We start from the raw sequence: 25,329 nt of genomic DNA on the forward strand, positions 1-25,329 counted from the left end.
TATCTGTGGCTCCGCCCGGCTCGTTTGCCCTCTCTAGTTTGCAAGGCGGAGGCCACTCTCATAGTTAATAGACAAGCCTCTCGGGCGCGAAGCCAATCTCTGGCATACGTTGACCCTCCCGGCTATTCGTACCACTTTGGAGCACCTCGAAGGTTTCGGTACCTACTGGGAAATGTAGTTCCGAGGAGGGGGCGGATTCCGAGAGGCCGCAGGGGAGGCACTGCGCGTGCGCAGATGCAGTCCAGCAGGGACGGGGGTCCCCCACCGGGAAAACGCTGGGAACGCTGGGAACGCGTCGGGTGAGCAAGGGTTGGGCTGTCTGAAGCTAGAGGTTTTGAGGTGCCGACGATCGCCGTGGGGCTGCCCGAGACTCAAAATTGCAGGACAGGGAGAGTCTTTTCTGGGAGATAGAGGACCTGAGTTCTGGTCCCGATTTTTCCTTGGACTCTCTGAATGCCCGGAAGCTAGTTGCTTAAAGCAGAGAGAAAGTTTCCTTCCTGAGTCCCCTCCAGCCTGTGGTTAACGGAGGAGTTTGATGAATTGAGCCCCCTTTTGAAACCAGCAAGCACCCGGCCTTGGGCCATTCCGTGAGCTGGAGCAGTGGCCTTGACAGTCCCCTCCTGTCACCCGCGACGTTGGCTCTGGCTGAGTTCTACTTTGTGGACATAGGACAGGTTGCTGCTCAAGGACTAGGTTTTGTGGAAGGGTCAGGCAACAAGTATGGCACCTATGTGAGCATTTGTGCTTAAGGATGGATCAGCGTCCAAATCCAATAATTTAGGAAATTTAAATTCCAGTAAGCAGTTGAAAAGTCACAGCCCCTTTACGCATAGCTGCGATTCAAGAAGGATCCATTTTTCTGGGAGGGCAGTTTCCAGCTGTCAGGTGCCTAACACTGGTCAGAGAGAACCCAAGAATCTTTGTTCTTTGTCTCTGTGATACAGATAGTAGCTGTCCCTGTTGAAGCCGTCAGCAGTGCAGCAGGGTGTGTAGAGCTGGTCATGCCTCTGCGCCACTTGGTTCATTTCCTACAGGAGTAGAAGAGCCTTCGTGAGATTGCTGTCCTCACACTTGCTCGCCAAGGTTGACGCATCTGTGTTTTTGTCCTATGCTGTCATGGAGACCATGCTGAAAACAAGTAAAAGGAGGCAGGTGCCAAGGTCCCAGTGACAAAAGGCTATATATATCCTGGGATACTCAAACAGAGGGGGCGCTGCCCTCCCCCCACGAATTACAGTGAGTCAGATGTCCACTGCAAGATCCAGAAGATATCCCTCCTCTTAGTGGTAATAATCAATGTGTCCTGACAAAGATACCAGGTTTTGTTTGTTTGGTTTTGGTTTTTCGAGACAGAGTTTTGCTATGTAGTTCAAGCTGGCCTTGAACTTATTATGTTAAGTCCAGGCTGACCACAAACTGGGGACCATCCTCCTGCCTCAGCCTTACCAGGTCTGGGATTGTAGATGTGTGCCATCACGCCCTACTGTGTTTTGGTTTTTTTCAGACAAGAGTCTCAGTGTAATTCAGACTGGCCTTGAACTCACTGTGTAGTCCAAACTGGCCTAGGATTCATGGCAATCCTTCTGCCTTAGCCTCCTCTGAGTGCTAGGATTACAGGGTTGGTGCCACCATGCGTGGCAGCCATTTCTTAGAGAATCTAAATCATAGTCCCACAGATAGGACACCTTGTTTGCCACCTAAGTCTGTGAAGCATGATTGTCAGTTGCACATGAGCCTGCCCAATCACAATCTGGATCTTTTATGTGATAGGTGTCCCTGATGTCCAGTTCCTTAGGGTAAGGTATCTGATCCTTGTCCAGCCCTTTTCCTGAGGCAGACAGTGTGAGATGAAAGACTCAGAATTGGGGCTGTTGCTTAGCATGAGTGAGGACCTGAGTTTAATCCCCAGCATCAAAAAAACAAAGGCAAAACCACACACTTGGAGTTGGCCAGACTGGCTAAGTAGCTGGCGCGTGTATCATACTGATAAGCGAGGCATGGAGGTGCGTGCCTGTGATCTCAGTGCTCTGAGGGACTAAGGCAGGAGCATCAAAAATCCAGCCCAGGCTTGGCAACTTAGCAGGACATGACCTCAAAATAAAAAGGGCTGGGAATGGAGCTCAGTGTAAAGGCCCTGATTCTATGCTCAGTACCACCACCAAAAAACAAAAAAAAGCAAAATTGGAAAAGGTTAAGCCATTGTGTTGAATTTCAAATTTTTAGTTTCTCACCTTCTAGGAGCCCAACTTGTGTTTTGGACCTCAGCAAAACCTGAGCTCTTCATTTACGAACACCCACCAGGGTTCTACTCAGCTACTCAGCTTCCCCTCTTTGATAAGGTGGCCCGGGTCCCAGCCCCGTTATCCCCAGAGACAGAACCTGCAGCTGAGAGAGTAGTGCTGCTTGCCTTTGCCCACTGAAAGCCCAGCCCAGGACTGCTGCATGGTCCCCTGCTGACCAGTGGCATGCGTAATGAGATGCAGGCATCTGCTTACGGCAGCTCATTTATTCAGAATTCATTCACTGCTGCTTAAAGATTATAAGGGCCAGGGGTACAACTCAGCAGCACACACGCCTGCCTGGTACCCAAAATAAAAGCCTAGATGCAATGCCTAGTGCTCAGGCAGCCATTTAGCCCAAACCAAAAAAAAAAGTCATTTTTTTCTTCAAGGTGTAGCTGAATGATGAAACCAGTTTTCTTTTTTCCCTTTTCCAGAGCTGAGACTTCAGAGTCCTCAGGAGCTTCTTAGAATGCACATGGGGACCTGCTACACCCTGGTGATGGCACACAGGGACTGTTTTGTTACTCCTGGTCTGAATGACTGCCAAGGAGGAAGGCAAAGGTAGAGCCGTTGGATCCTCGGCTCACTTCATAGCTTCAGATCTCGGAGCTTATTAAACTCTTTCTGAGCCCAGGACAAAGCTCACTTGAACAGATGACTCTGAGTCATGAGTGAAAAATCTTGCTCTTGCCATAATGAGAAAGAATTAAGAGATGGCCAGGTAAGCGCTCCTATCTGGGAAAGAAGGTGGTGGCTTCGGGCAGATCACCAGTCATAAAGGAGAGAATATACCAAGAGGATGTGGAGTTTTAGAAATATTTCAGGAAAACTCTCTATAGCTCTTTGTTCCATTAAAGGTGGTTCTGGGCTGCAGTGTAGCTCAGGAGTAGACCACGTGTCTAGCACACATGAGGCCCTGGGTTTAATCTCTAGCACCACAAACAAGGAAAGGTGATTCTATCCTTGAATTCACTCTGTAGCCCGAGCTCCCTTGAACTCACTCACATTGATTCTCCTGCCTCAGCCTCTCAAGTGCTAGAATCACAGGGGTGCACTACCACATCTGGGTCAAGTTTGTTTGTTTTTTAACTTATTTATTTGTAGGATTTGTTTTTTACATGTTAAGAAAATTAGCCTTATATCTGTGATGTGAGCTATAAATGGTTTTTCAAGTTTAACTATAGTAGGTAAAAGATGTAATTAAGAAAAAGGTCAGGGGAAATAGCCTCCCTCAGCTTAATTTACTTATCTTTTTAACAGTGCTAAAAAATCTGTAAAGGGCCAGGAATTTAGCTCAGTGGTTCGAGTGCCTGCCTGGCAAGCGTGAGGTTGTGAGTTCGATCCCCAATACAAAAAAAAAGTGTAAATTTTTTGAGATAATAGAATTTTTCTTCCTGTGTGGGTACATGCATGCATGCGTGTGTGTGTGTTGTGTGTGTGTGTGTGTGTGTGTTGCTGGTGATCAAGCCCAGGGCCTCACACTTACTAGGCAAGTGCTCTACACTGAGCTACGTCCCCAGCTTGTAGGTTTTCTTCAGACCGTATTAACTTGAGGTTTCTCTGCACAGTATTTCCTGTAGCTGAATTCTCTGAATTCATTCTTTTGGGATTCTGTGGAAAGGGCAGCGTTCCAGCTGTGGCCTGGGGTTGGTATGTGCCCAAGAGCTTGACCGTGGTCTGTCTTACAGGTTGAAGGAGTGTCTGCCGGGTGCTCTCCACCACAGGACAAGAACAGCTGTGCTCTTGCGGCCTTTAAAGGAGTCCCTGTACGTATCACCCACACTGTAGCGCCCTGCCTGTTCCGTGCCACCATGGGGTGCCAGGGCTGTGCTAGGCCCTGGGGTCACAGGAGGGCATAGACCCTGTTTCCAGGAGCTCACACTTCAGCAGGGGTGCTCACACAGATGAACCCCACAACCTCTGCCCCCTAACTGCCACAGTGCAGCAGAGTGTACAAAGTCGTGGGAATACCAAAGGCACGCAGCGGTCTCCGATGGGGGTGTGGCCTTTTGTGTATTTACTCTCATGGCAGGCGCACAATTATTCCTCATGTTACGGAGCTGCTCTGTGATAGATAAAGCTGTCCGGGTGCCCCTGTAAGTTTGACTTTTGGGCTAGGGTGTCGCTCAGTGGCCCTGTGCGTGTGTAGCCTACCAAGGCCATGGGTTCAGTCAACACCAAAGTCAAAACAAAAGAAAAAAAATGAATGTTTTTGTTTTTCAAGACAGGCTCTTACTATGTAGTTTAGGACTATGTAGTTTTGGACTCATTGTATCGCCCAGCCTGCCCCAAACCTCAGGGTGATCCTCCTCCCTCAGGCTCCCCAAGAGCTGGGATCACAGGCTGCACCGCCATCCCTGACTAAAAGGCTTTGCTCAGTGCATCAGGGCAGACCAGATCCGTTTGGCTCCCAGATTTGAGGGTATTCCATGGAGAGGGTGGGAAGTGCTGGGGGCGGACTCCACCCTCTCCAAAGTCACCTGTCTTCCCCCTACCCCCAGATCTCAGAGCTGAAGAAGCACAGCATCCTCCAGGCCCTTACTGCTGATGCGGATGAATGGGAGCCAAGTAAGGACCCCCCAGGGGCCTGGGAGCCCTGGGACCTGCCCTTCATCATCTGAATTTCCCTTGCCTTTTGTCCTGCACTTTGTAGATTTATCATTCCTCAAGGCAAAATAGAATCAGTGCTGACTTAGGGGTCAGTTTCCCTGCTAACAGTTTATGGTGTGCTTCTGGGCAAGCCATGTAATCTCTATGGAAAGAACACAGTGCCAATAATAATACCTCTCTCATCGCAGGGCGGGAGGTGGAGACAGGGTTTTGCTAATTAGCTCAGGTTGGTCTTGAACTCATGGCAGTCCTCCTGCCTCAGCTTCCTCAGTGCCACCATGCCTGGCAATAATTCCTCTCTTCTAAGAGATACTGTGACACAGAGGAGTATAACCAGGCTTGGTGGTGCAGGCCTATAATCCGAGCACTCTAGGAGACTGAGGCAGGCGGATCACAAGTGTGAACTCAGGCTGGGCAACTTAGCGATTTAGTAAATATCCTGTTTCAAAATAAGAAATAGCAAACAACAGGAAGGAAGAAAAAGCGAGGAGGGAGGGAGGAAAGAAGCCAGCAGGAGAGGCAGTGCTGTGGTGTGTGCGGAAGAATATCCTGCGATGTCTGCTTTCCAAGCTCTTGCCTGTGCTATGGGTTTTAGTTGTTTTTGGTTGTTGTTGTTTGTGTGTTGTTTTGTTTTTTGAGGTGGGTTCTTTTTTTTTTTTTGTCTTTTTCCTTTTTATCGGTACTGGGGATCGAACTCAGGACTGTCCGCTTGCCATGCAGGTGCTTATGCCGCTCAGCTAAATCCCCCGCCCCATTGAGGTGGGTTCTTGCTGTGTTATCCATGGGTCAGGGAAAGTAGTCTTCCACCAGGTCCTTTCAGAGTTCTCCAGGCTGGCCTGAACATGCAGTCATCTTGCCGCAGCCTCCTGGGTGCTGGGATTACAGGCGTGCTCAGCACATCCTGTCTCCTGCACTATATTTAAAGTTCATTCCCCTTGCTAGTTTGTTACGGAGAAAGGGACTCATAATTCGGAAGCACCTTCATGGAGTTGGATACCTCCACTGAGATTCTAGCTCTCTCACCTCCGTGCCTTTGAGAAACGACTTCATTTTTCTAATCCTCTGTCCCTCAGTCGTAAGACCGGCAAGGCAGGCAGTGCGGCTCAGTGGTAGAGCACTTGCCTGGCACCCACAAAGCTCTGGCTTTGATCTCCGACACTGCAGGCTAGAAGTAAATTTTAAAAACAGCTTATATCGGAACATGGTAGGGTCTTTGTAACGATTAAATGTGAACAAGGTGCTTTACCCAAAATATAAATTACGGTGAGTGGGCTTATTGTTATATATTGTTATTTTTAAACCTTACATATTGCAAACATAATCTCCAGAAATACTAGGCTTTTATAAGTACTCAAATGTAGAAAAATTATTTGGAATCTAAAAGTTTGGTTTTTTTCTTTCTTTCTCCTTTGTGCAGTGACTCACCCAGGCCTCACCCATGTTAGGCAATGTTCTGCTGCTAAGCCGAACCCCAGCCCTACAAAGCCTCTTTTAATGGGATTTTATCTGTGCCCTATGTGGTTAAGACACCATTGGTAAATTAATAACCTACATTGATTTATTTATTTATCTTGTTGAGACCAGGTTTCACTGTGCTGGCCTTGAGCTAACATTGCAGCCCAGGCTGACCTCAGACTGGCAGCCGTTCTCCTGCCTCAGGTCCTGAGTGTTGGGATTATAGGCGTGCACCACCACGCCCGGCAGTAATCACTTTTATCACAAATACCAAAGTGTTTTATATTTTAATACAACTAGAATATTTGTCCCAGCTCTTTCAGTCATATGAAAAAATTCTCATATTTTTGGAATTACTCTTTGCTAATTTGAATTAATAGACTGATTCAATCACCATTGTTCTTCAGTTTAAAAAAATGGAAGAAAAAAATAAAAATAAAAAGAAGAGGCCAAAGGAGGAAATTAAAACGGGGGGAAAGAGGGCTGTTCTGACATGAGCCCTGTTAATGTCCTGAAGCTTTGTCCCCCATCCTGTGTTCTCCCATGTGTCAGGGAAAGTGGTCTTTGTGTCAGTCACTTTCAGAGTTGGGTTGTTCCAAGAGGCCAGGAAAAGCTCTCACCTGGCTCAAGCATTTGTTGCCCTTTTGGCCACCAGCTCGATACCGCCAGCTGAGACCCTGCACTTCGTGTTGGCCAGGGTCTGTGAGAGCAGATCCCTGCACCTGCCTCTCTGTCTTTGATCCGGTTGGGTGTAGTTGAGGAGTTGTCAGCTCCGAGATTGGCCCCATTGCCTGTAGGTGAGATGGAAGGGCGAGGCACCAGTGAAACTATGTAGGTGAGGGGTGAAGGCAGGGAGGTCAGACATTCAGGACCCTGGACCCATCTCGCTGCGCACTGTCCCTGCCCTGCCAGCGCCAAGCCCTCAGCTGTGGCACCCATGACGGCTGACAGTTACTGAGTCCTCAGCTTTGCCCCTCATACTCTCCTAGGAGGCTGGAGGATTGCCTCAACCAGGCAGCAGCCTCAAAGGAGTCCCAGTCGATTGAGTAACTTGCTGAAGAAATTCGGCTAATTTTTGTGGAAACTTTGCAGATACCTAATTTATACACAGTTTGGCTTTCCAATGTGCTTTTGGAAACTCTCCTCCACTGCTTCCCCTTTTTCTTCCTCATTTTCTACTAGTGTTTGGTAGCATTTTATTTAACCTGCAATTATGTTCTCTGTCTTAGTCCATTTTCTCATTGCTGTAACAAAATGCCTGAGGCTTTGTAAAGAAAAGAGGTTTGTTTGTACTCATAACTATGAGTATTCTAGGGTCACAGGGCTGCCTTTGGTGATGGATCCTTGGTGGTAGCTGGTGCAAGGGCATCACAGGTGTCCCCTCTGGTCTCTCTTGTGAAGCCACCAGTGTGCCATCATGGGAGAGCCACCTGATGACGCTAACACTAACCACTTCCAAAGGCCCCACCTCTAAGCACCATCACCCTCGCCTGGTAGTTTCTCATCATGTGAGGGCCTCAGCCAAGATAATGAGGCAGAGAGGGGCTGATCTGGATCACGGCCTAGTGGGAGAGTGAGGTACCCCCTGCAGTAATCACTGAGCATCTGCACCTCACACAGCAATGTCTGCAATCCACTTGAAGTAGCTGAGAAGGCACTGGGTGAGAGAGATAGGGATGAGGAGGGGCTGCACCGCAGGCTCGGGACTGAGGACGCAGAGGGCTGTGGGAGGCTCCAAGGAGGGAGAGGACAGAGAGCCCTGAGAACTCCAGCCTCCTCTTCAGCCCTGGAACTGTTCAGGGACTTGACTCGGGCGCTGTGCTGTCGAGTGTGGGCTCTGTCGTGAGGGTTAGGGAGACTCCTCAGAGAGTTTGGAAGAGCAGGTGGGGACGTCAGAGCTGCCCTTCAGAAGCTCACTCAGGGCTGGGGATGTGGCTCAGTGGTAGAGCTCTTGCCTTGAATGCAGAAGGTCTTGAGTTTGATCCCCAGCACCACATACACACACAAAAAATAATGATTTTTTTAAAAAAAGAAGCAGCTCACTCTGGCTTCCATGTGAAGAGTAATAGGAGGTGATGAGATTCAAGGCAGCCGGCCAAGGCTGGGGTCTGCAACAGTGGCCCCAAAACACCTCGATCTTACAAGGTCTCCTTCTCACCCCACTGCAGCTGTAAGCCCAGAGGTGCTCAGAGCCCAAGAGGAGTGGGAGGCTGTGGACACCATCCAGCCAGAGGCAGGTAACTATGGGAATGGTGCCATGGCCACACGGCACATCGGCTAGCAAGGGCACCGTCCCCACATGGGACTGACTGTGACTTGAGCACTAGGAGACACAGTTCTTCAGTGTTGTTGTTTTACCTGTGTGACCTAAGGGCTGTTTCTCAAACCCAAAGGTGGTGCCATCTGCCTGCAGAGGGAATGGGAAGGAGTGCAGTGGGAAGGGTCACCACCCTGTCCACCTTCTGCCCAGCCCGAGGGAACACAGCGTTCCTCGCCAGGGTCCCTTGGTCAGAGTCAGCCTCGGGAGGTGTCAGGGTGGGCAGGAGGAGAGAGGCATGCGCCTGGTCAGGCTGCACACTGAACAAGCAGGATCCTCGGGAAGGGGCTAAAGGCATCTGCTAGAGGGCTCCAAAGGCTGCATGGAAGCTGTCTCAAGTCCCTTCCTGCCAGGCTTGGACAGAGCTGTGGGAGGTGGAGCCTGGAGCTGGCTTAGGTCTGAGCCCTGCTGAGCTTCAGGGAGGGGTTCCGGTGAATGGTGTCAGCCTGAATCATTGATGATGAGTTCATTCCATCTGGGCTATAATGAGGTGAGGGGTCCTGCACAGGCATGAGAAGGGACATCGTAGTGATTAGGAAGGGCCCCCCGACCAAATCAGTGGCACACGCCTATGTGAGCGCCTCCTTCATGCAGTGACTTGCTCCCCCATGTGGAGTTAGGGAGCACCTGGCAGGACAGGTCTGTCCCCCCATTGCACAGGCAGTGAGCAAGACTTCAAATAGCCTAGTCCAAGAGAGGCGGCAGTGCATAATGCCAGCTCCCTAGAAGGGAATGGGCTGGAGTGTAGGTGAGTGCCCTCTAGCTGGGAGCCAGTGCTTAGCTTGGAGAGCACAACAAGAGGGCCCTCAGTAACTGTCCACTGTCAGAATGACTACTGCGTCTAACCCTCAGGCGTGTTCCCCTTTCCTCCAGGGAGCCAGGCCAGCTCAGAGCAGCCAGGGCAGCTCATCTCCTTCTCCGAGGCCCTGCAGCATTTTCAAACTCTGGACCTCTCCTCCTTCAAGGTACAGGGGAAGGGAGGTTCGGGGTCTTGAGCGAGTGCCTTCTCCCCACCAAGGTCGGACACTGGACAAGCAAGATGGAGGCTTCCAGTTGAGGGCCCAGCCAGACTTGAGAAATCTCGGGGCCCGGGGTCACAAGTGGCCAAGGACTCATAATTGGTGCAGGGCCCCGGTAGCCTTGGTGGGACTGTGCCCAGGAAATCCATATGGCCTTGTCACTTGTCCCCGCTCTTCGCTCATAGGAATCAAGGGCCAGGTAGCCCTTGGAGAGGAAGCAAGCTGTCCAGGGAGCTGAGCGATTCATGGCCAGTGGATAAAAATTCTCTCAAAGAGCCAGGAGCCATTTAGGAGTTTAAAAACTATTATGATGACGAATATTTGGGAGAATAAAAGCCGAGGAGCTCTTTAGGCTGTCTTGAGTGACAGTAGGAAGTTCAGCGGAAAGAGATGTCAGTCAGATCTTCAACCTAAAATCTGATTCAGGCAGGAGAGGCTGAAGATGGAAATTGAGATGGTTGATAGGGTCCCAAGGGCCAGAAGCTGCCAAAATCGTAATCTAAGGATGGCCCAGCCACGAGGCTGGGAAGGTGCTGGTCAGGACCCAAGGCTGTTGCTCCCCTCAAAGGCATCTCTCCAGGGGTCCACCAAGTTCCTCTCCCCCTGGCCTTCCCACCAGAAGCTGAGGAGATGCTAGACTGTATAATTCAGGGCTTTAGAGAGAAAGGGACAGCATAGGAAGTGTTGAGGCAGCCCTGCTGGGTGTCCAGGCCTGCTTTCTTCTGGCCACACAAGGGCCTCCCTCAGTTGTGCGTCTGTGCCCTACTGGGAGTTGGCGGCATTGCTAGTGCTGGACAAGCCCAGAGGACCAAGGGCACAGGGCTGGCTGGTGGTGCCGTGCCTAGGGCATCTCTCTCCTTGCAAGGAGCCCAGGAGCTGGAAGAGCCTGTGTGTGGGGACCCAGCGGGTGCCTCACAGCTTCTGCCCGCTTCTGTAGCCCTGAGGACAATTCCCAGCTGGGGGAAGAGAACAGGTCCGAGGCCAGTGGTAAGATCAGCAAGGGAGGGGAAGCCAGCGCTCTGCCCATGGCGCCAATTTCCTCTCTAGAAAAGAATCCAGCCAACCATTCGAAGGACTGGGCTCGCTGCCCTCCGGCACTGCCTGTTTGGGCCTCCAAAGCTCCACCAGGGCCTTCGGGAAGAGAGGGACTTGGTCCTGACCATTGCTCAGTGTGAGTAAGTGCACGGGATGCCGCGGGGCAGGCACTGCATGTGGTCAGGAGGAGCGGCCCACGAGGCTGAGGCCAAACCAGGGCTTTGCATCTGCTGTGCTGGTGGGTGAGCTCTGTTCTCCTGATGCACCCAGTCCTCCCCTGGGGTTCAGTCAGGCAGAGTGTGGGTGTGTTTCGGGGCAGGTGGCCTGGACAGCCAAGACCCAGTGCACGGCCGAGTCCTCCAGACCATCTACCGGAAGCTGACCGGCTCCAGGTTTGACTGCGCCCTCCACGGAGACCACTGGGAGGACCTGGGCTTCCAGGGTAAGAGAAGTGGCTTGTTGCTCTGGTGTCAGGACTAGAGCGAGACTACAGTGTCCAGCATGGCTGGCAGCACAAGGAGGGACATCTAGGGGAGGCCTGAGGTGTAGTGTACTTTCAGCATTTGAAACACAAGGATGGTGCTGAACACCTGTAATCCCAGCATTTGACAGGCTGAGGCGGGAGGATCACCTCGAGTTCAAGGCCAGTCTGAACTAGGTAGGGAGACCATATCACAAAAAAAAAAAAAAAAAGAAAGGAAGAGAGCAAGGAGTGTGAGTGAGAGGGACACAATAGTACAAGGGTGACAGGAAGAAAGATCACTTGGTGGCCACACAAGCTGTTGTAAAATGTTTGCACGAGCTGGAAAGCACTGAAGTGATAAAACTGGAAATCTGACTTGCTTATCTTTTTCTTTTTTTTTAGTCTTTTTGACACAGGGTCTCTCTACGCAGTTCAGGCTGGCCTTGAGCTCACGTTGTAGCCCAGGCTGGTTTCGAACTCACAACAGTCCTCCTGCCTCAGCCTCCCGAGTGCTGGGATTGCAGGCGTGAGTCACCACACCAGCCTGAAGAGAAATGCTATATCCTCATGTTTGTTGGTATTGACAGGCTTTCAAGCCCTGTTGTCTTCCTCATCTGGACTGTGTCTTTAGTATGTCCTCTCTGCACATTGTCCTGTTTATAATGTTACAGTCTTTGTTCTGACCATCAAACATGATTTTAGCAGCTGCTGGAAGGGCCGGAGACCTAGCTCAGTGGCAGAGCACCATCCTCGCGTGCTGAAGCGCTGCAGACCGTCCCTAGTGCTGCGGAAAGGAAACCACCCTCTGCAGGGACAGGGGTGTCGCTTCATGCTTGCCATTGTTCCTCCTTCCTGGCATCCCTGAGCTCCCTGTTTATCGCCGTCTTGCCATTGCAAACCCTTCCTTCAGCCACTCTTAGTCTGCTGGACATTGATGCCGTGCGCTTCCCTTCATCCAACAGTGTCTTGATTTCCCCTCTCTCGGGGTTCGCTGGTACAGAGTTCATCCAGGTTTCTTCTTTCAGCTCTTGAAGATGTGCTGCCTCCTCTGGCCTCCTTAGTTCCTCCAGAGAAATCTGCTTTCTGCTGAATCTGTCCCTCATGAATAAAGAGCTGTTTTTGCCTCTACTTTCATGGCCGTCCACTTGCCTGCAGGCCTCAGGACTCTGTGGCATGGCGCGGCGTGGCTCTCTGCAGTGGATCCTGCGTGGGGTCGGCTGCCATCTGTAGGTTTGTGTCTTTTGCCAAATCTGGTAAATTTCCAGACATGCTTTCTTTGAAGACGTCTTTAGCCCCACACTTTCTCCTTTCTTGTGGGACTCAGGTAAGGGGAAAGTCAGGTCTCGGTTCATTGTTTAAAGTCGTTGTTGTAGCCGCAGAGCACTCGAAGGCTCTGACCCACCTGGTTTTATCTGCCTTGACTGTTTTGTTTTCTCTCCTGTTGTTCAAACTGAATAATTTCTGTTGTTCTGTCTTTGCATTCACAGATTCCTCTTTGGTTGTTGTTGAGAGAAGGTCTAGTCGTACAGCTCAGGCTGGGTTTGAACTCACTTCGATCCTCCTGTCCCAGCCTCCCAAGTGCTGGGATCACAGGCGTACACCACCACTCCTAGCTGCAGATTCCTCTTTTATCTCCCTTCTCCTGCTGAACCTGTCCTGTGATTGTGTGTGTGTGTATGTGTGCCTGTGTATTTATTTGTTGGTTGGTTGGTGAGTCTTTTTGAGACAGGGTTTCACTCTGCTGTTGGGCCAGTCTCAAAATCATGGCAATCCTCAGCAGGAGAGCACATGGGGGGAAACACCTGTAATCCCAGCTATTCAGGAGGCTGAGGTGAGAGGATCACACATTTGAGGCCAGCTTGGACAGTTTAGAGAGATACTGTCTTAAAATTACAAATATAAAATTAAATAAATGGCTGGGCATGTAGTTTGGTGCTAGAGCGCTTGGCTAACACGTGTATGGCCCTAGTTTCAATCTCCAACACTACACATATAAATAAATGTGCCATATATATAGGTATAATGTATTGTCCAAGTCTATGTAAATATATCCACCGAAAATTGCTTACTAAAGGCATTTCATGACTGCTGCAGTAATTTTTACTCTTGCTGTAACAAATTTCTTCAAACTTAATGCCTTAATAGATACAGTGCTGGGGCTGGGGATTTAGTTCAGCTGCATAAGCGCCTGCCTTGCAAGCAGGCAGTCATGAGTTCGATCCCCGGTACCGATAAAAAGGAAAAAGACAAAAACAAAAAACCAAAAAAATAGATACAGTGCTGTTATCTTCCAGGTTTGAGGTTCAGGAGTCTGAGGAGGATTCATGAGAGAAGATTAAGGTGTCCGCAGCGCTGCATCGCCCTTTGGAGGCTCTAGAAGAAAATCCATTTCCTTGCCTTTTGCAGCTTCCAAAAGGTTCCCTTCCTTCCTCTGCCTTCAAACCCGGAAGTGTCTCTCTGAGCCTCAGTCCACACCTGTGTCTCGTGCTTTGTGTGGCTCTGTGGTTTTGCGTCTCTCTTCTGTTTTTATGGCTCTTTCTCATTACAGGGGCACCCATATGTCCCAGGATAGTCTCCCTTTCTGTTTATGAGCAACCTTAATTTCACCTGCGATCTTAAGCCATGCAGCCAGGTTCCGGGGATTAGGATGTGGGTATCTTTGGAAGCAGGACATTATTCTGCCTGTCATAGTTCCTTTAAAATCCATGTCAGGATCTGGGGCTGCAGCTCGGTGGCAGACTACTTACATGGCATGGACGTGATCCCTAGTACCACAAAAAAATAAAATAATACAGTCTTGTCAGACCGTTCCAAAATCTGTATTATCTCAGTATTGGTGGCTGTTGAGTGCCTTTCCTCATCCAACCTGAGTGTCCTGGTTCTGCTGTAGGTAGCATGTGATTTTCCGTTAGATCTTGGAGACTTGGGAGTGTGATCTTGTGAGACCGTAGACCTTATTTCTGCTCTTCATTTTAGCAATACCATGCCAGCTGGGGAAAGAGGGCATCACCTCCCTGGCTGTCCCATTTGACCTCTGCTGACCCACTCACTTCTCTGCTGTGACACGGCTGGTATAACTTCAGGACCCTCTCTACAGTCAGGCCAGAGTGGGATCCAGGCTCCCACCCTGCCTTTGCTGAGGGGGAGTGGGAGGGGACCCCGTCTCTCTGTGCTGTTCGGTTGCAGTAGGGTGGATACTGTCTAAAATGTTCTGTCTTACTAGGCCCCCCCTTTCCTGGCACTTTGGCTAGAGAAAGAGGCTTTTTTTTTGGTGGCTTTTTGATCTGCCCTTAGTCCATTTTCGGTTGCTATAACAAAATACTGGAGCCTGGGTAATTTATAAACAGTTGTTTGGCTTATGGTTCTGGAAGCTGGGAGGCCCAAGAGCATGGCACAGTACCTGCTTGATCTCCTCATGGTCTCTTACTGCAGTGTAACATGTGGGAGGGCATCACAGAGCAAGACAGGGCACTATGTGTCAACTCAGATCTCTCTTCTTCTCCTTATAATGCTGCCAAACCCAGCCCGGCATAGTAGCACATGCCTGTAATCACTGTAACATCAGGGGGCTGAGGCAGGAGGATCACCTTGAGTTTGAGGACGCCCTGGCTACACACTGAATTCAAGGCCACCCTGAACTACATGCCAGAGCTCAGTAGAGCAGGCCTGGTGCATCCCAGCTCACCAGCATATGTGGGGTTTCCTTTATAGGGGCAAATCCAGCCACGGACCTGAGAGGGGCAGGCTTCCTCGCCCTCCTGCACCTGCTGTACCTGGTGATGGACTCAAAGACCTTGTTCATGGCCCGGGAGATTCTCTGCCTGTCTCATCACCATATCCAGGTGGGCTTCGGTGGGATGCACAGGAGAGGGTGTGGAGCGAGGCCTGCAGCCAGGACCTCACTGCTCTCCCAGTGCTGAGGATGCTCAGGAACGGCTTTCCTGTCGGCCTGGCCTGTGCTGGGTCTGAGCTCCATCTCCGTTAGCTGTGGTCTCCAGCCGGTTCCTCAGCAGCCTGGAGCCCTGGAATCCCCATCTGCAGATGGAAGGCATGAGACTTTAGGTGGCTCATGGGAAAATCAGGTGGGATAATGTGCGGCACACTAGGCACACCGTGAGGCTGCTGCTTCTGCCCTATGCTCTCCGGGGACGTCCTCGCATGGTGGTGGTAGCCTCTCCTGACCCTGAAGGGAAGAGCCGGCCTTCAGGTGACCTAGGGACTTACTCATGGGCCAGAGTGGCCTTGGTGGCCTCTTGTTCTTTATCCAGCCCTGCCTTCTGGCCAATAGTTTCCCAGGGAGTGTCAACTCCCTGACACTTGAGGCCACCTGACCTGAGTCCTTCCATGTGTCCATCCGGATTCATAAGACCTGGGGTTCACTTACTTACTGAGTGAAGGCTGACTTAGCAACCCCGTGCCAGGTACTTCTGGCTCTCGGGGTCCAGCAGTGCACAGCCCAGCCTGAGATCCTCCAGCAGAGACACGGGACAGCAGCTTCCACTGGCCCTGCAGGAAGTGGGTACTGACCTACATCGGTCACAGAGGACGACAGGAGGAGTGTGTGTGTGTGTGTGGGGGGGGTGATGGGCACTCAGGAGGCCAGGAGAAGAGGGGCATTGTGGTATTTCATGGGGCATCAGCAGAGCCCCCGTGAGACACAAACCAAGGCTTGAGCTGAGCTTGGAGGACGTAGCCTGGTGTCCAAGCAGCCTTTGGGGAAGAACACTGTAGAAAGCAGGAGAAGCCAGAGCAAAGGCAGGGTATGCGGCCCTGCCAGGGATGCCAGCAGGAGGGGAAAAACAGGGAGGGCACAGTGAAAGCCACAGAGACAGCCAGCAGAGTGACGAGAGCCTTGCAGGCCATGAGAACTGTGGGTTGTACACTAAGTCAAAGGGGGACCCACTACCTGCTCCCCAATACTGGGAATCAAACACTGAACTACATTGCCAACCTTATTTATTTATTGTTAGAAACACAGTCTGTTGCTTAATCACTAAATTGCCCAGATTGGACTCAAACTTGGGATCTTCCTGCCTCAGCCTCCCACAGTGCTGGGGTTACAGATCTGCACCATCATACCTGAGTCAGCTTACATTTTTTTGTTTCAGTCCAAGGAACCTAACCAAGGGCCTGCTGTGTGCTAGGCAACCTCTCACCACTGAGCTGCATTCGTATTCCTTTTTATTTTGAGACAGGGTCTTGCTAAGTTGCTCAGGCTGGCCTCAAACGTTCAGTCTTCCTGCCTCTGCCTCCTGGTAGCTAGAATTTCAGGTGTGTGCCCCCATGCTGAGGAGGGTTTTCATAATAATTCAAATTAGAGGTGACAGTAGTTTGGACCAGGGTATTTTCACAGGCAGTGATGCCAAGTGGTCAGATGCTACGTATATGGAGTCTTGCATGCACAAGCGTAAGAGAATAGAACCAGCATGGTTTTTTCCGATGGAGTAGATACGGATTTGGGATGAAGAAAGAAGTTAACGATTTTAGCCTGAGCAAGGGGAAAGATAGAGTTCCCATCAGTTGGTAAGAAGGAGCACGTTGAGGGTTCAGCTGTGTCATATGTGTTCAGAGATCTTCAGACTTGTAAGTGGAGAGGTCAGTGAGCTGTGTGTGTGGAATTGGGGGAAAGTTGTGGGCTAGAGATTAAAATTAGGGAATTATTAGCCAGGCATGGTGGTGCACACCTAAAATCCCAGTAACTCAAGAGGCTGAGGCAGGAGGACTGCTGTGAGTTCAAGGCCAGCCTGAACTGCACAGTGAGATCCTGTCTCAAAAAAAAGAAAGGGAATTGGCAGCATACGTGGCTCTGAAGATGCCATCCTCAGACTAGAAGCCGCTTGTTAGACATGCACGTCTGGCCAGGTGTGCTACATGCCTGTAATCCTCCCAGGGAGGCTGAGTCAGGAGGATGACATGTTTGAGGCCAGTCTGGGGGGCACAGTGAGACCCTGTCTCAAAATAAAATAGCAATTAAAAAGAGTTGGACCTCATGTGTGTGGCCCCTCTCCAAACCTCACAGATCAGAAGCTCTGAGCCGACCCAGTGTCCGGAGTTGTACTCAGCCCTGAGTGGGCACCACTGATGCAGATGGGCCATTAAGTCATGGACTGGAGGAACGTTTCCAGGGGATGAGTGCCCAGGGGAAGGAAGAGGCACCCTGGGGGCAGGGGCTGGGAGGTGTGAGCGGAGGGGATGGAGCATCAGCCCTGAGCTGCTGTCTGAGTGACCCTGCTGGGAATATTTCAGTGAGTGTCAGAGACACAGGCTCAGCTGTGGATTGAGTGTAAGAATGGATGGGGGTGGGAGATATGCTGCTGAGCTAAATCCCCAGCCCAAATGTAAACAACTTTTCAAGGAATTTTGTTGCCAAAGGGAACCAAAAATGGGGTGGTTCTGGGGAAGAGCGGTTTGTAGTGATTTCAGATGGACAGCAGTGGTGCAGGTGGGCAGTATCACCTGACAACAGGAAAATGAGAGCTGCACCTCGGAGGGGAGAGCGGGGAGAAGTCCAGTGATGGCGGGGGGGAGCAGGGAGAAAGGCCTCTAGGGCTTGGCAGTGCCGCCCAGAAACCTTCTCACAGAGGCAGGTGCTCAGGAGGCTAAATTCTGATTTATAGGGACATCAGCTAGGGACGGCAGCACTGTTGTGCTGGGAGCATTGCACACTGAGCTCTGCTGTGCCAGGCCCACGGTGGCACGATTCCGGGAGTCGGGGAGAGGTGAAAATAGGGGGGGCTGGGGATTTAGCTCAGCGGCATAAGCGCCTGCCTTGTAAGCAGGCAGTCGTGAGTTCGATCCCTGGTACTGATAAAAACAAAAAAGACAAAAAAAAAAAATAGAAAATAGGGGCAGAGCACAGGTCACCCGGAGCCTGCCGGAGACCCTTGACAGTGAGCCAGGGGAGAAGAGGCTACTTGTGCAGTTCCTATGAAGGGGTTCAGAGAATAAAAGGAGTTGGTCTTGGCGCATTCAAGATAAATAAGGAGGACAGTAAAGTTGAGCATTGAAGGAAGTGGGTGGTGTTGGGATCCCTGACTTTCCTGTGGGGTCAGAGTTTCTTGGAGGAGCATAGCGTTTGACCAAGGTGCTCTTTTTGTGTGTGATACTGGATTTGAGGGGCTGGGGATTTAGCTCAGATCTGAAACCCGAGGTGCTTCACCACTGAACCCCCCATCCCAGCTCTTCGTTCCCAGTCTCACTGAGTTCTCAAACTTGTGATCTTCCTGCCTCAGCTTCCTGAAGAGTTGGGGTTATTTGGGGTGGGGTGGGGTGGGGGTATTAGGGATTAAATCCAGGGCCTTCACACGGAGCTTCTTTCCCAGCCCTTTTCTATTTTTTGATTTTGAGCTAGAATCACTTAGTTGCTCAGGCTGGGCTGCGACTTGCCGTCCTCTCGCTCAGCCTCCCGGGTGCTGGGATTATGCACCTGCGTCACTGTGCCCAGCTTCACTTTTCATTCTGGGATAATTGCAGATTTACAGAAAAGGTGCAGAAGCAGCACAGAGCATTCCCACAGGCCCTAAATTCAGCTCACCCTAATAACGATCTCGATCTCACACAACCACAGGACAGTTGTCAAAGCTAATTGTTAACCGAGCTGCAGTCTTTGCTCAGCTCCTACCACAGTCCTCTGCATCTGGAATTAGATAGAGGTCATGCAGTTTGGGCCAAAGTACCACCGAAGTGAGCGCTTGCCTGGTACACGGACTGTCAGGGCGTCTTTACTCTAGTGATGTTGACCTTGATAGCTTGGGTTGCTTTGTTCATTGGTGTTTGGTTTTTGCAGAAGGAATCTCACCATGTAGTTTAGGCTGGTGACCTTAGGTCTTGTGGTGACCCGCCTGCCTCAGCCTCTCAAGTGCTGGGATTACAGATGTGTGCTGCCACATCTGGCTTTGATCACCTGGGTGGCAGTGTCTGCTAGGTTTCTCCATGTTAAGTTTCTGTTTTCCCCATGTAATTCATAACTATCTTAAGGAAAAACACTGGGAGACTGTGCAAATGTCCTGTTAATCCTCAGACTTTCACCCACCAGTTTTGGGAGTGGGGCGGGGAGCCTCACTGTGTTTCCCAGGCTGATCTCAAACTCCCAAGCTCCAGCCATCCTCCCGTCTCAGCCTCCCAAATAGCTGAGCACAGAGTCCTGCACCCAGTTGGTAGTTCTAGTGTTTAATGTTAAAAACTTGCCTCCTAGCCCTTCAGAATCTCCACAACACAGGGTTTTCAGAGGCCATCCATGAGGTTAGGGTGGCGATAGGGGACACTGTGCTTGCCCACACCAATCCCAGCCACTGCAGCCCCAGTATCCACATGCATCACACATAGGGACTCCTGGACTCCACACCCAGCCACAGGCAAGGGCTCCAGCCAGGGCCCAGAGAAGCAGTGGCACAGCGTGGCCACACCAAGTGGCCAGGCACAGTGGTGTCTTGGTGGCAGACAAGAGAGCCCCTTATCGTAACGCTGACTCAGACACCAGCCATGGAGTGCTCTGAGATTTGTTTCATTCCGTCCCCATGACAGCCCCGTGAGAGACGGAGGCAGGAAGAGCCTGGTGAACCTCTCTCTAGCACAGAGCTAGTGTCTGCACATGGCTGGGGCTCAGCAGTGGGAAGCCTGGGCCTGGAGCTCGCATTTCCGCCACCAGGCCTGGCAGTGCGCCCTGTACATGGTGCCTCTCAGCCGGGGGCTCGCTCCAGGGCCTCTGGGCAGTGCGGCCAACTAGACATCCCCACAGAAGAGGCTCCCACCTCCCTGCCTCAGCCTTCCGTGCAGCGCAGCCCATCAAGCAGCAGTGATCAGGGGAGACACAGTGGCTGGCTCTGATTTGCTCTGCTGCCTTTGGGTCAGTTCCTGAAACACAGGCATGGCCAGTGTCCTACTCTGCCTAGCCTTGTTCAGGACTGAGGAAAATACTGGAGAAAAGAGACATTTAGGTCTGAAATCCAGTTTTTCGCTATTTTTCAGGCGGACTTTGTAAGACTGTTTGAGTGGTGGAACAGTACGTTTAGATCCTCCTGTATGTTGCTCCCTGTTCCTGGCCCCACATTTGTTTCTATACTGGAAGAAGAGGAGAGGCAGTCTCAGGCAGGGAATCTGATAGGAGGCGGACAGACAAGGCGGCGATGCTGCTGACCGTGTTCCTCCCCTGTGGCCCGGAGAAGCAGGCAGTGTCCAACCCTAAGCAGCCTTCACAGTGATCCTGGCACGACAGGAGGTAACAGATGATGTAAGCTGCAGATGGTGGAGCTCGTACCACAGCTTTGCCAATGATTAGTGACAGCTCCACCCAGTGTGGGGCTGGGGTGGGGCCTGAGGCCATCCCTCGGTGGAGTGACCTGCCCTGAGGACCCCGCATGGTGATGTGCACAGCACAAGTGAGCACAGAGTGAACAGAGGCAGTAAAGGGGCGCCATGCACAGAACCAAGTCCACGGGAAGCCAGGTGCTCACATCCAAGCGGCCTCCTGTGGAAGTCAACAACCGGGATTTTATGCTCCTGTTTGGCGCTCCGGTGATGCTGCCCCTTCTGGTTTCTGTCTAGAAACATGGCACCGTACAGTATTTCTCCAGCATCCAATCGCGTGCCACATACCAGTCAGGGAAGCTCTATTGGAGGCTCAGTGCCCAGGGTTTCCCTGTCACCTGTCATGGAGGTGCCGTCTCCCTGGCAGAGACTCAAATTCCAGAATCACAGGGGGAAAGCAGGTGTTCAGCACAAACCTGGTTCACGGGCATTTCAGGAACAGTGCGCCACTCATCTCTCTAAATTCAGATTCTCAAGCCTGGCATGGTGGTGCACATCTGTAAACCCAGCACTCTTGGGAGGCTGAGGCAGGAGGATTTCAAGTTTGAACCCAGCCTGAACAACTTAGTAGGACCCTATCCCAAAAGAAAAAAGGGCTGGGGATGTAGCTCAGTACAGAGGCCTTGAATTTGATCCTTAGTACAGCAAAATAAATAAATGAAAATAATAATCAAGTTCCCAGATGCCAGCTGTGGGCCAAACCGGTGAACAGGACTCTAAGGACAGCAATTTCAGGCCTGCCACGTTAACTTTTTTCCACACAACACTCCAAGCTCCTTCCGTTTTTGGTGCTGAGATCTGGAGAGGCCGAGTATCCCGGAGGTGGTGACTCTCCAGGACACACAGCTAGCAGGCAGCCAGGCCAGTGCGGTCAAAACCGTCTACAGTGATGGAGTCACTCTGTCAGAGATGCACTGCAGTGCAGCAGCTACCGAGCACATGTGACACTGGGCACGTACTCAAATGTAACAGTGTTCTTTTCTCAGGAGCCCTCAGCCTCTATGGTTTGTTTCTGCACTGAGGCACGCACTGGTCTCTGCTCCCTCTCGGGAAATACGCGCTTATGGAAGTAACCAGTGCTGTCTGCAGGTTCCGTGGACAGAGCCCCTTTCCATGTTGAAGTCACGCTTGTTTTGTTTTACTGTTACTAAATAACAAGAAGGAACTTGCCCTCCCTAAAATAAAGCACTGGATCCTCAGGGCAGTGCCTGCACGCCCGCTCTGGGGGCCCCTATCAGCACTGGCAAGTCAAGGATGCCTTCCCACCTCCTTGCACCCCTCCTGGCTGCTTTTGGATGAGCAGCCAGGTAACCAGAAGTCCAGAGAAAGGGTCTACAGAGGCTGGGTGTGGTGGTGCACGTGTGTAATCCCAGCACTCTGGAGGCTGAGGCAGGAGGGTCACCACGAGTTGGAGTCCAGTCTGGGCTACACAGTGAGATCCTGTCTCAAAGCAAACAGAAAAGGACCCGTGCAGCCTGAGAACACAGCCTCCCTCCTCCTGTGATGTTCATCACAGCTGTAGGGGTGACATGCTGTGCAGGCAACGGGGGTTGGGGGAGCTGGTGAAAGCCAGGGAGCGCTAAGGGCTCAGGACGTTCGAGGACAGGAAAACTGGGGTCATGAACGTGGGCTCTGGGGTAGAGACCTCAGGTGTGCCTCGGGAATGCTGCTGGCGGTCTCGGCCTCAGCTTCATCTTCAAGGGGAGGGCCGGCTACTGGGGAAACAGCATCAGCACCAAGGTACCAGCCGCCCCTCATGACGAAGCACAGGGACAGTGGCCGCTGACCCACTCCACTCCCTTCCAGCAATTCCCTTTCTGCCTGGTGTCTGTGAACATCACGCGCATGGCCATCCAGGCCTTGAGGGAAGAGTGTCTCTCCAGGTGAGTCCAGCAAGACCCTGCCCAGTCCTCCTCTCTCTGTTCCTCCCTGTGAGCTCCCTCGGGCCTGGGTAGAATCCCCATGTCCCATCACCCAGCCCATCTCATGACCCCTGGACACTGGTGGGGGTCTCCTGGGCTGGGCTGGCTGCCTGAGGGACCGGGAGGCAGGGCAGGAGGAAACCAGGGGTCAGCTGTCTGGCCCGCAGGGAGTGTAACCGGCAGCGGAAGGTCATCCCTGTGGTGAACAGCTTCTATGCCGCCACTTTCCTCCGCCTTGCACACATCTGGAGGACCCAGAAGAAGACCATCTCTGATGCAGGATTTGTCCTCAAAGGTTCGTCCATCTCTGAGCACCCATGCCCGGGGCCAGAGCCCACAATGTCCTCTCCCAGCTGCATCCATCAGCCCACCGCCAGCGGCCTGCTGGTCCCCTCCCCAGGTCATACACTGGTGACAGTCACATGTGCTGAATCAAAGCCTGGACGCTGGGTCCAGCAGCTGGGTGGGCTCTTCGGAGTTGAGATTGCGCAGGTGGGGGAGTACATGGTCCCTGGGCTCTCTCTGGCTCCTCATCCTCCCCTTTCCATCCTCAGTGCTCTCCATCCTTGGAGACTCTTGTGCCTCTGTTACAAATAGAGTTCGGGCGGCTCAGTGGAGCTGCTGGTCTGGGGGTGCCGGCTACTGTGCTGTCCAAAGCTCCCTAAGCCTCGCTCCTGTCCTCTGTTCCAGACTTGGAAGTGTGGGCCAAGAAGAACCCCCGGCGGTTGCTCAAGAGCCTGGAGGTATACCTGGCCCAGCTGTCAGAGGGACAAGCCTCCCTGCTGGGGTTACAGAAGTACCCTGGGCCCGAAGGCCCTCACGACAAGGACCTCGCCTTCACGGGCTTGTGTGACCTGCAGCCTCGTGCATCTGAAGACTCAGGGCTCGTCTGAGCAATCCCATGACAGGCGGATAGCACCTACCTACGCGCTGGGCCGCAGGGAGCTAGGAGGGCAAGTGCCAAACCATGTCCCACGCTCCCTGGTGGGCTGGCCACTTCCTGCCACCGCAGCTGAGGTTAGGACGCCCTGGGCCTGGCTGGAGAAACAGCCTCAGCCCGAAGAACCCAGCGCTTGAGCCCACCACACGGGCTGCCTGGAGCACAGACTTACTGACCAGTGTAAGGTCTCGTTCCCAGCAGGGCTCCAGGCCCAGGGCTGGCCCCAGGGATCTCGGAGGGAGTGGGTGGGCTGTGAGATGGGCACCCCGATCCTGACACTTGTACATTCCACACGGAAGGGGAGTCCCGACCCGGAGCCTGACTCCCCAGCAGTACCGGGCTCCTGGTGTCTGGTTGTGAAGAGGAAAATGTAACAGTGGCCGCAGCCAGCAGGGGGCAGCACAGCCCAGGGGTAGTCGACGGCTTTTCCCACCCGATGCTGGCCCCTCCTCCCCTAGTTCCTGCCTTGTGCTTTAGGGTGTAGCAATGGGCACTAGGCTGGGCGCCCCCAGGGCTGCCCCATCACAGTGGCAGGTCCTCCTGTGGAGGCTGCCCGGGCCTGAGGACGTTTTCTGGCCTGAGGGAAGGTAAATTCGCTGCAGGGAAATTCACTGCACACCAGCAGGTTTTTTTTTTTTTTTAGAATAAAGGAATTGCTGTACTCATAAGGGACCCAAGTGTGTAGTCTTTCATCCCAGACCTGGTTAGACCCCAGCAAAGCAGCGGGACGAGGTGGCCCTTGCTGGTTTTCCCTTGTGGCTTCTGGGCACGCTGGGCTCTGCTGTCCCCCTCATTGGGTGACAGATGGTCATCCGAATGTGCAGGCCCTGCCTCCTGCCTGCATGGTGCTCCTGCAGGTTACCCCGCTGGCTCTGCCAGGTGGTAACTAAGACCCCATCCTTTCTTTCAAGCCTGGCTGAGCCCCGGGAGATGGCCAGGGAGGACTTAGGAAAAGTCTCTGGCTCAGTTCCACCGAGTGCCAGGCTGGGGACAGTCCCCTCCCTCTTCAGCTGTGACTGCTGAGAGACTGGCTGTGGGCCGAGACTGACCACGCATACATGAAAAAGCCGAAGCTGAGGCAGGAGGGTCACAGTCCAGCCTGGAAAACAAAACAACTTAGCCAGATCTGTCTCAAAAATAAGATACAAAAAGGGAGGGGTTAACTCAGTGCACAGGCCCTGGGTTCAAACCCCAGCACCATGAAAGATCTTCATCTGTATTTTCTTGGAAAAAGGCCTGCGCTTTCCGTGGGAAACTGAGGATGCACCCTAAATCTAAACTCAGCAAAGCCCTGACCCACTCCATCACTTCCTCTCTCTTTTCAAAGACCACCCTGGTACCTGATCCTGCAGGGCCCAGGGTGAGGACCAGGAGCCTGGAGAGGACAGGGAGGGAGTCCACAGGAAGCTGGTTCTATGCCCCTTGGCCAAAATCAGCAAGAGCCCAAGACAAGAATGCGAACTGAGGGCAGACGGGAAAGCAGCTCGCCAGGGAGGGAGGCAGGTGAGAGCCAGACCTGGGCCACTCCAGCCTGGAGCTTTTCCTGCCCATCAGCCAGACAAGGCTGTGTCCTGCAAGGAACAGCCAGGCCTCAGGTCAGCTGTCAACTGTCCTACCCACCTTTATGTGTGGTGCTAGGCATCAAAACCAGGATGTCATGTAGGTGTGATCAAGAACAGGTATATACTGAAATGTGTCTTTTTGAGACAGGGTCCCCCTATGCAATTCAGGCTGGCCTTGAAAGCTCACTTTGTAGCCCAAGCTGGTCTGAAACTCACAATGATCCTCCTGCCTCAGCTTCCCAAATGCTGGGATTACAGGCATATGCCACCATGCCCAGCTATACTGAAATTTAAAAAAAAAAACTTTATTATAGTACAAGACACATCACCATTAACCACCTTCAAACTTTCCCTTGTTTTGATTTTTTTGGTGGTTTTTAAGATAAGGCTTTGTTATGTAGCCCAGGCCAGCCTTGAT

The 25,329-nt window shown here is 52.1% G+C and overlaps 1 protein-coding gene across 8 annotated transcripts; it reads left to right on the plus strand.

Annotated features, from left to right (window-relative positions):
• Positions 1 to 113: 113 nt before the first annotated feature.
• On the plus strand, positions 114 to 24,017 carry Elmod3 (ELMO domain containing 3). Of its 8 annotated transcripts, none has more exons than XM_023564753.2 (13): positions 114 to 299; positions 945 to 1,083; positions 2,717 to 3,003; positions 3,971 to 4,048; positions 4,784 to 4,850; positions 8,516 to 8,584; positions 9,538 to 9,629; positions 10,731 to 10,854; positions 11,038 to 11,160; positions 14,893 to 15,023; positions 22,294 to 22,370; positions 22,562 to 22,704; positions 23,100 to 24,017. In XM_023564753.2, the coding sequence occupies exons 3-13, from the start codon at positions 2,950 to 2,952 to the stop codon at positions 23,300 to 23,302; spliced, it is 1,161 nt and encodes a 386-aa protein (XP_023420521.1). In that variant the 5' UTR covers positions 114 to 299; positions 945 to 1,083; positions 2,717 to 2,949; the 3' UTR covers positions 23,303 to 24,017. The 8 variants fall into 8 exon arrangements, with proteins under 8 accessions (XP_023420521.1, XP_005003374.1, XP_023420522.1 ...); XM_005003317.4 differs by having other exon boundaries at positions 22,577 to 22,704; XM_023564754.2 differs by having other exon boundaries at positions 945 to 985.
• The last annotated feature ends 1,312 nt before the right edge of the window (positions 24,018 to 25,329 follow it).

This window comes from Cavia porcellus, unplaced genomic scaffold (genome assembly GCF_034190915.1).
Source record: "Cavia porcellus strain 051 isolate PalLab524CR breed Dunkin Hartley unplaced genomic scaffold, mCavPor4.1 scaffold_18, whole genome shotgun sequence".
Taxonomy (NCBI): Eukaryota; Metazoa; Chordata; class Mammalia; order Rodentia; family Caviidae; genus Cavia; species Cavia porcellus.

Coding starts and splice junctions, on each gene's coding strand:
- Elmod3 (XM_023564753.2), top strand. CDS start 2,950: ATGAGTGAAAAATCTTGCTCTTGCCATAATGAGAAAGAATTAAGAGAT. Junction 4,049..4,783: donor CGGCCTTTAAAGGAGTCCCT/GTACGTATCACC, acceptor CCCTACCCCCAG/ATCTCAGAGCTGAAGAAGCA. Junction 11,161..14,892: donor GGAGGACCTGGGCTTCCAGG/GTAAGAGAAGTG, acceptor TTTCCTTTATAG/GGGCAAATCCAGCCACGGAC.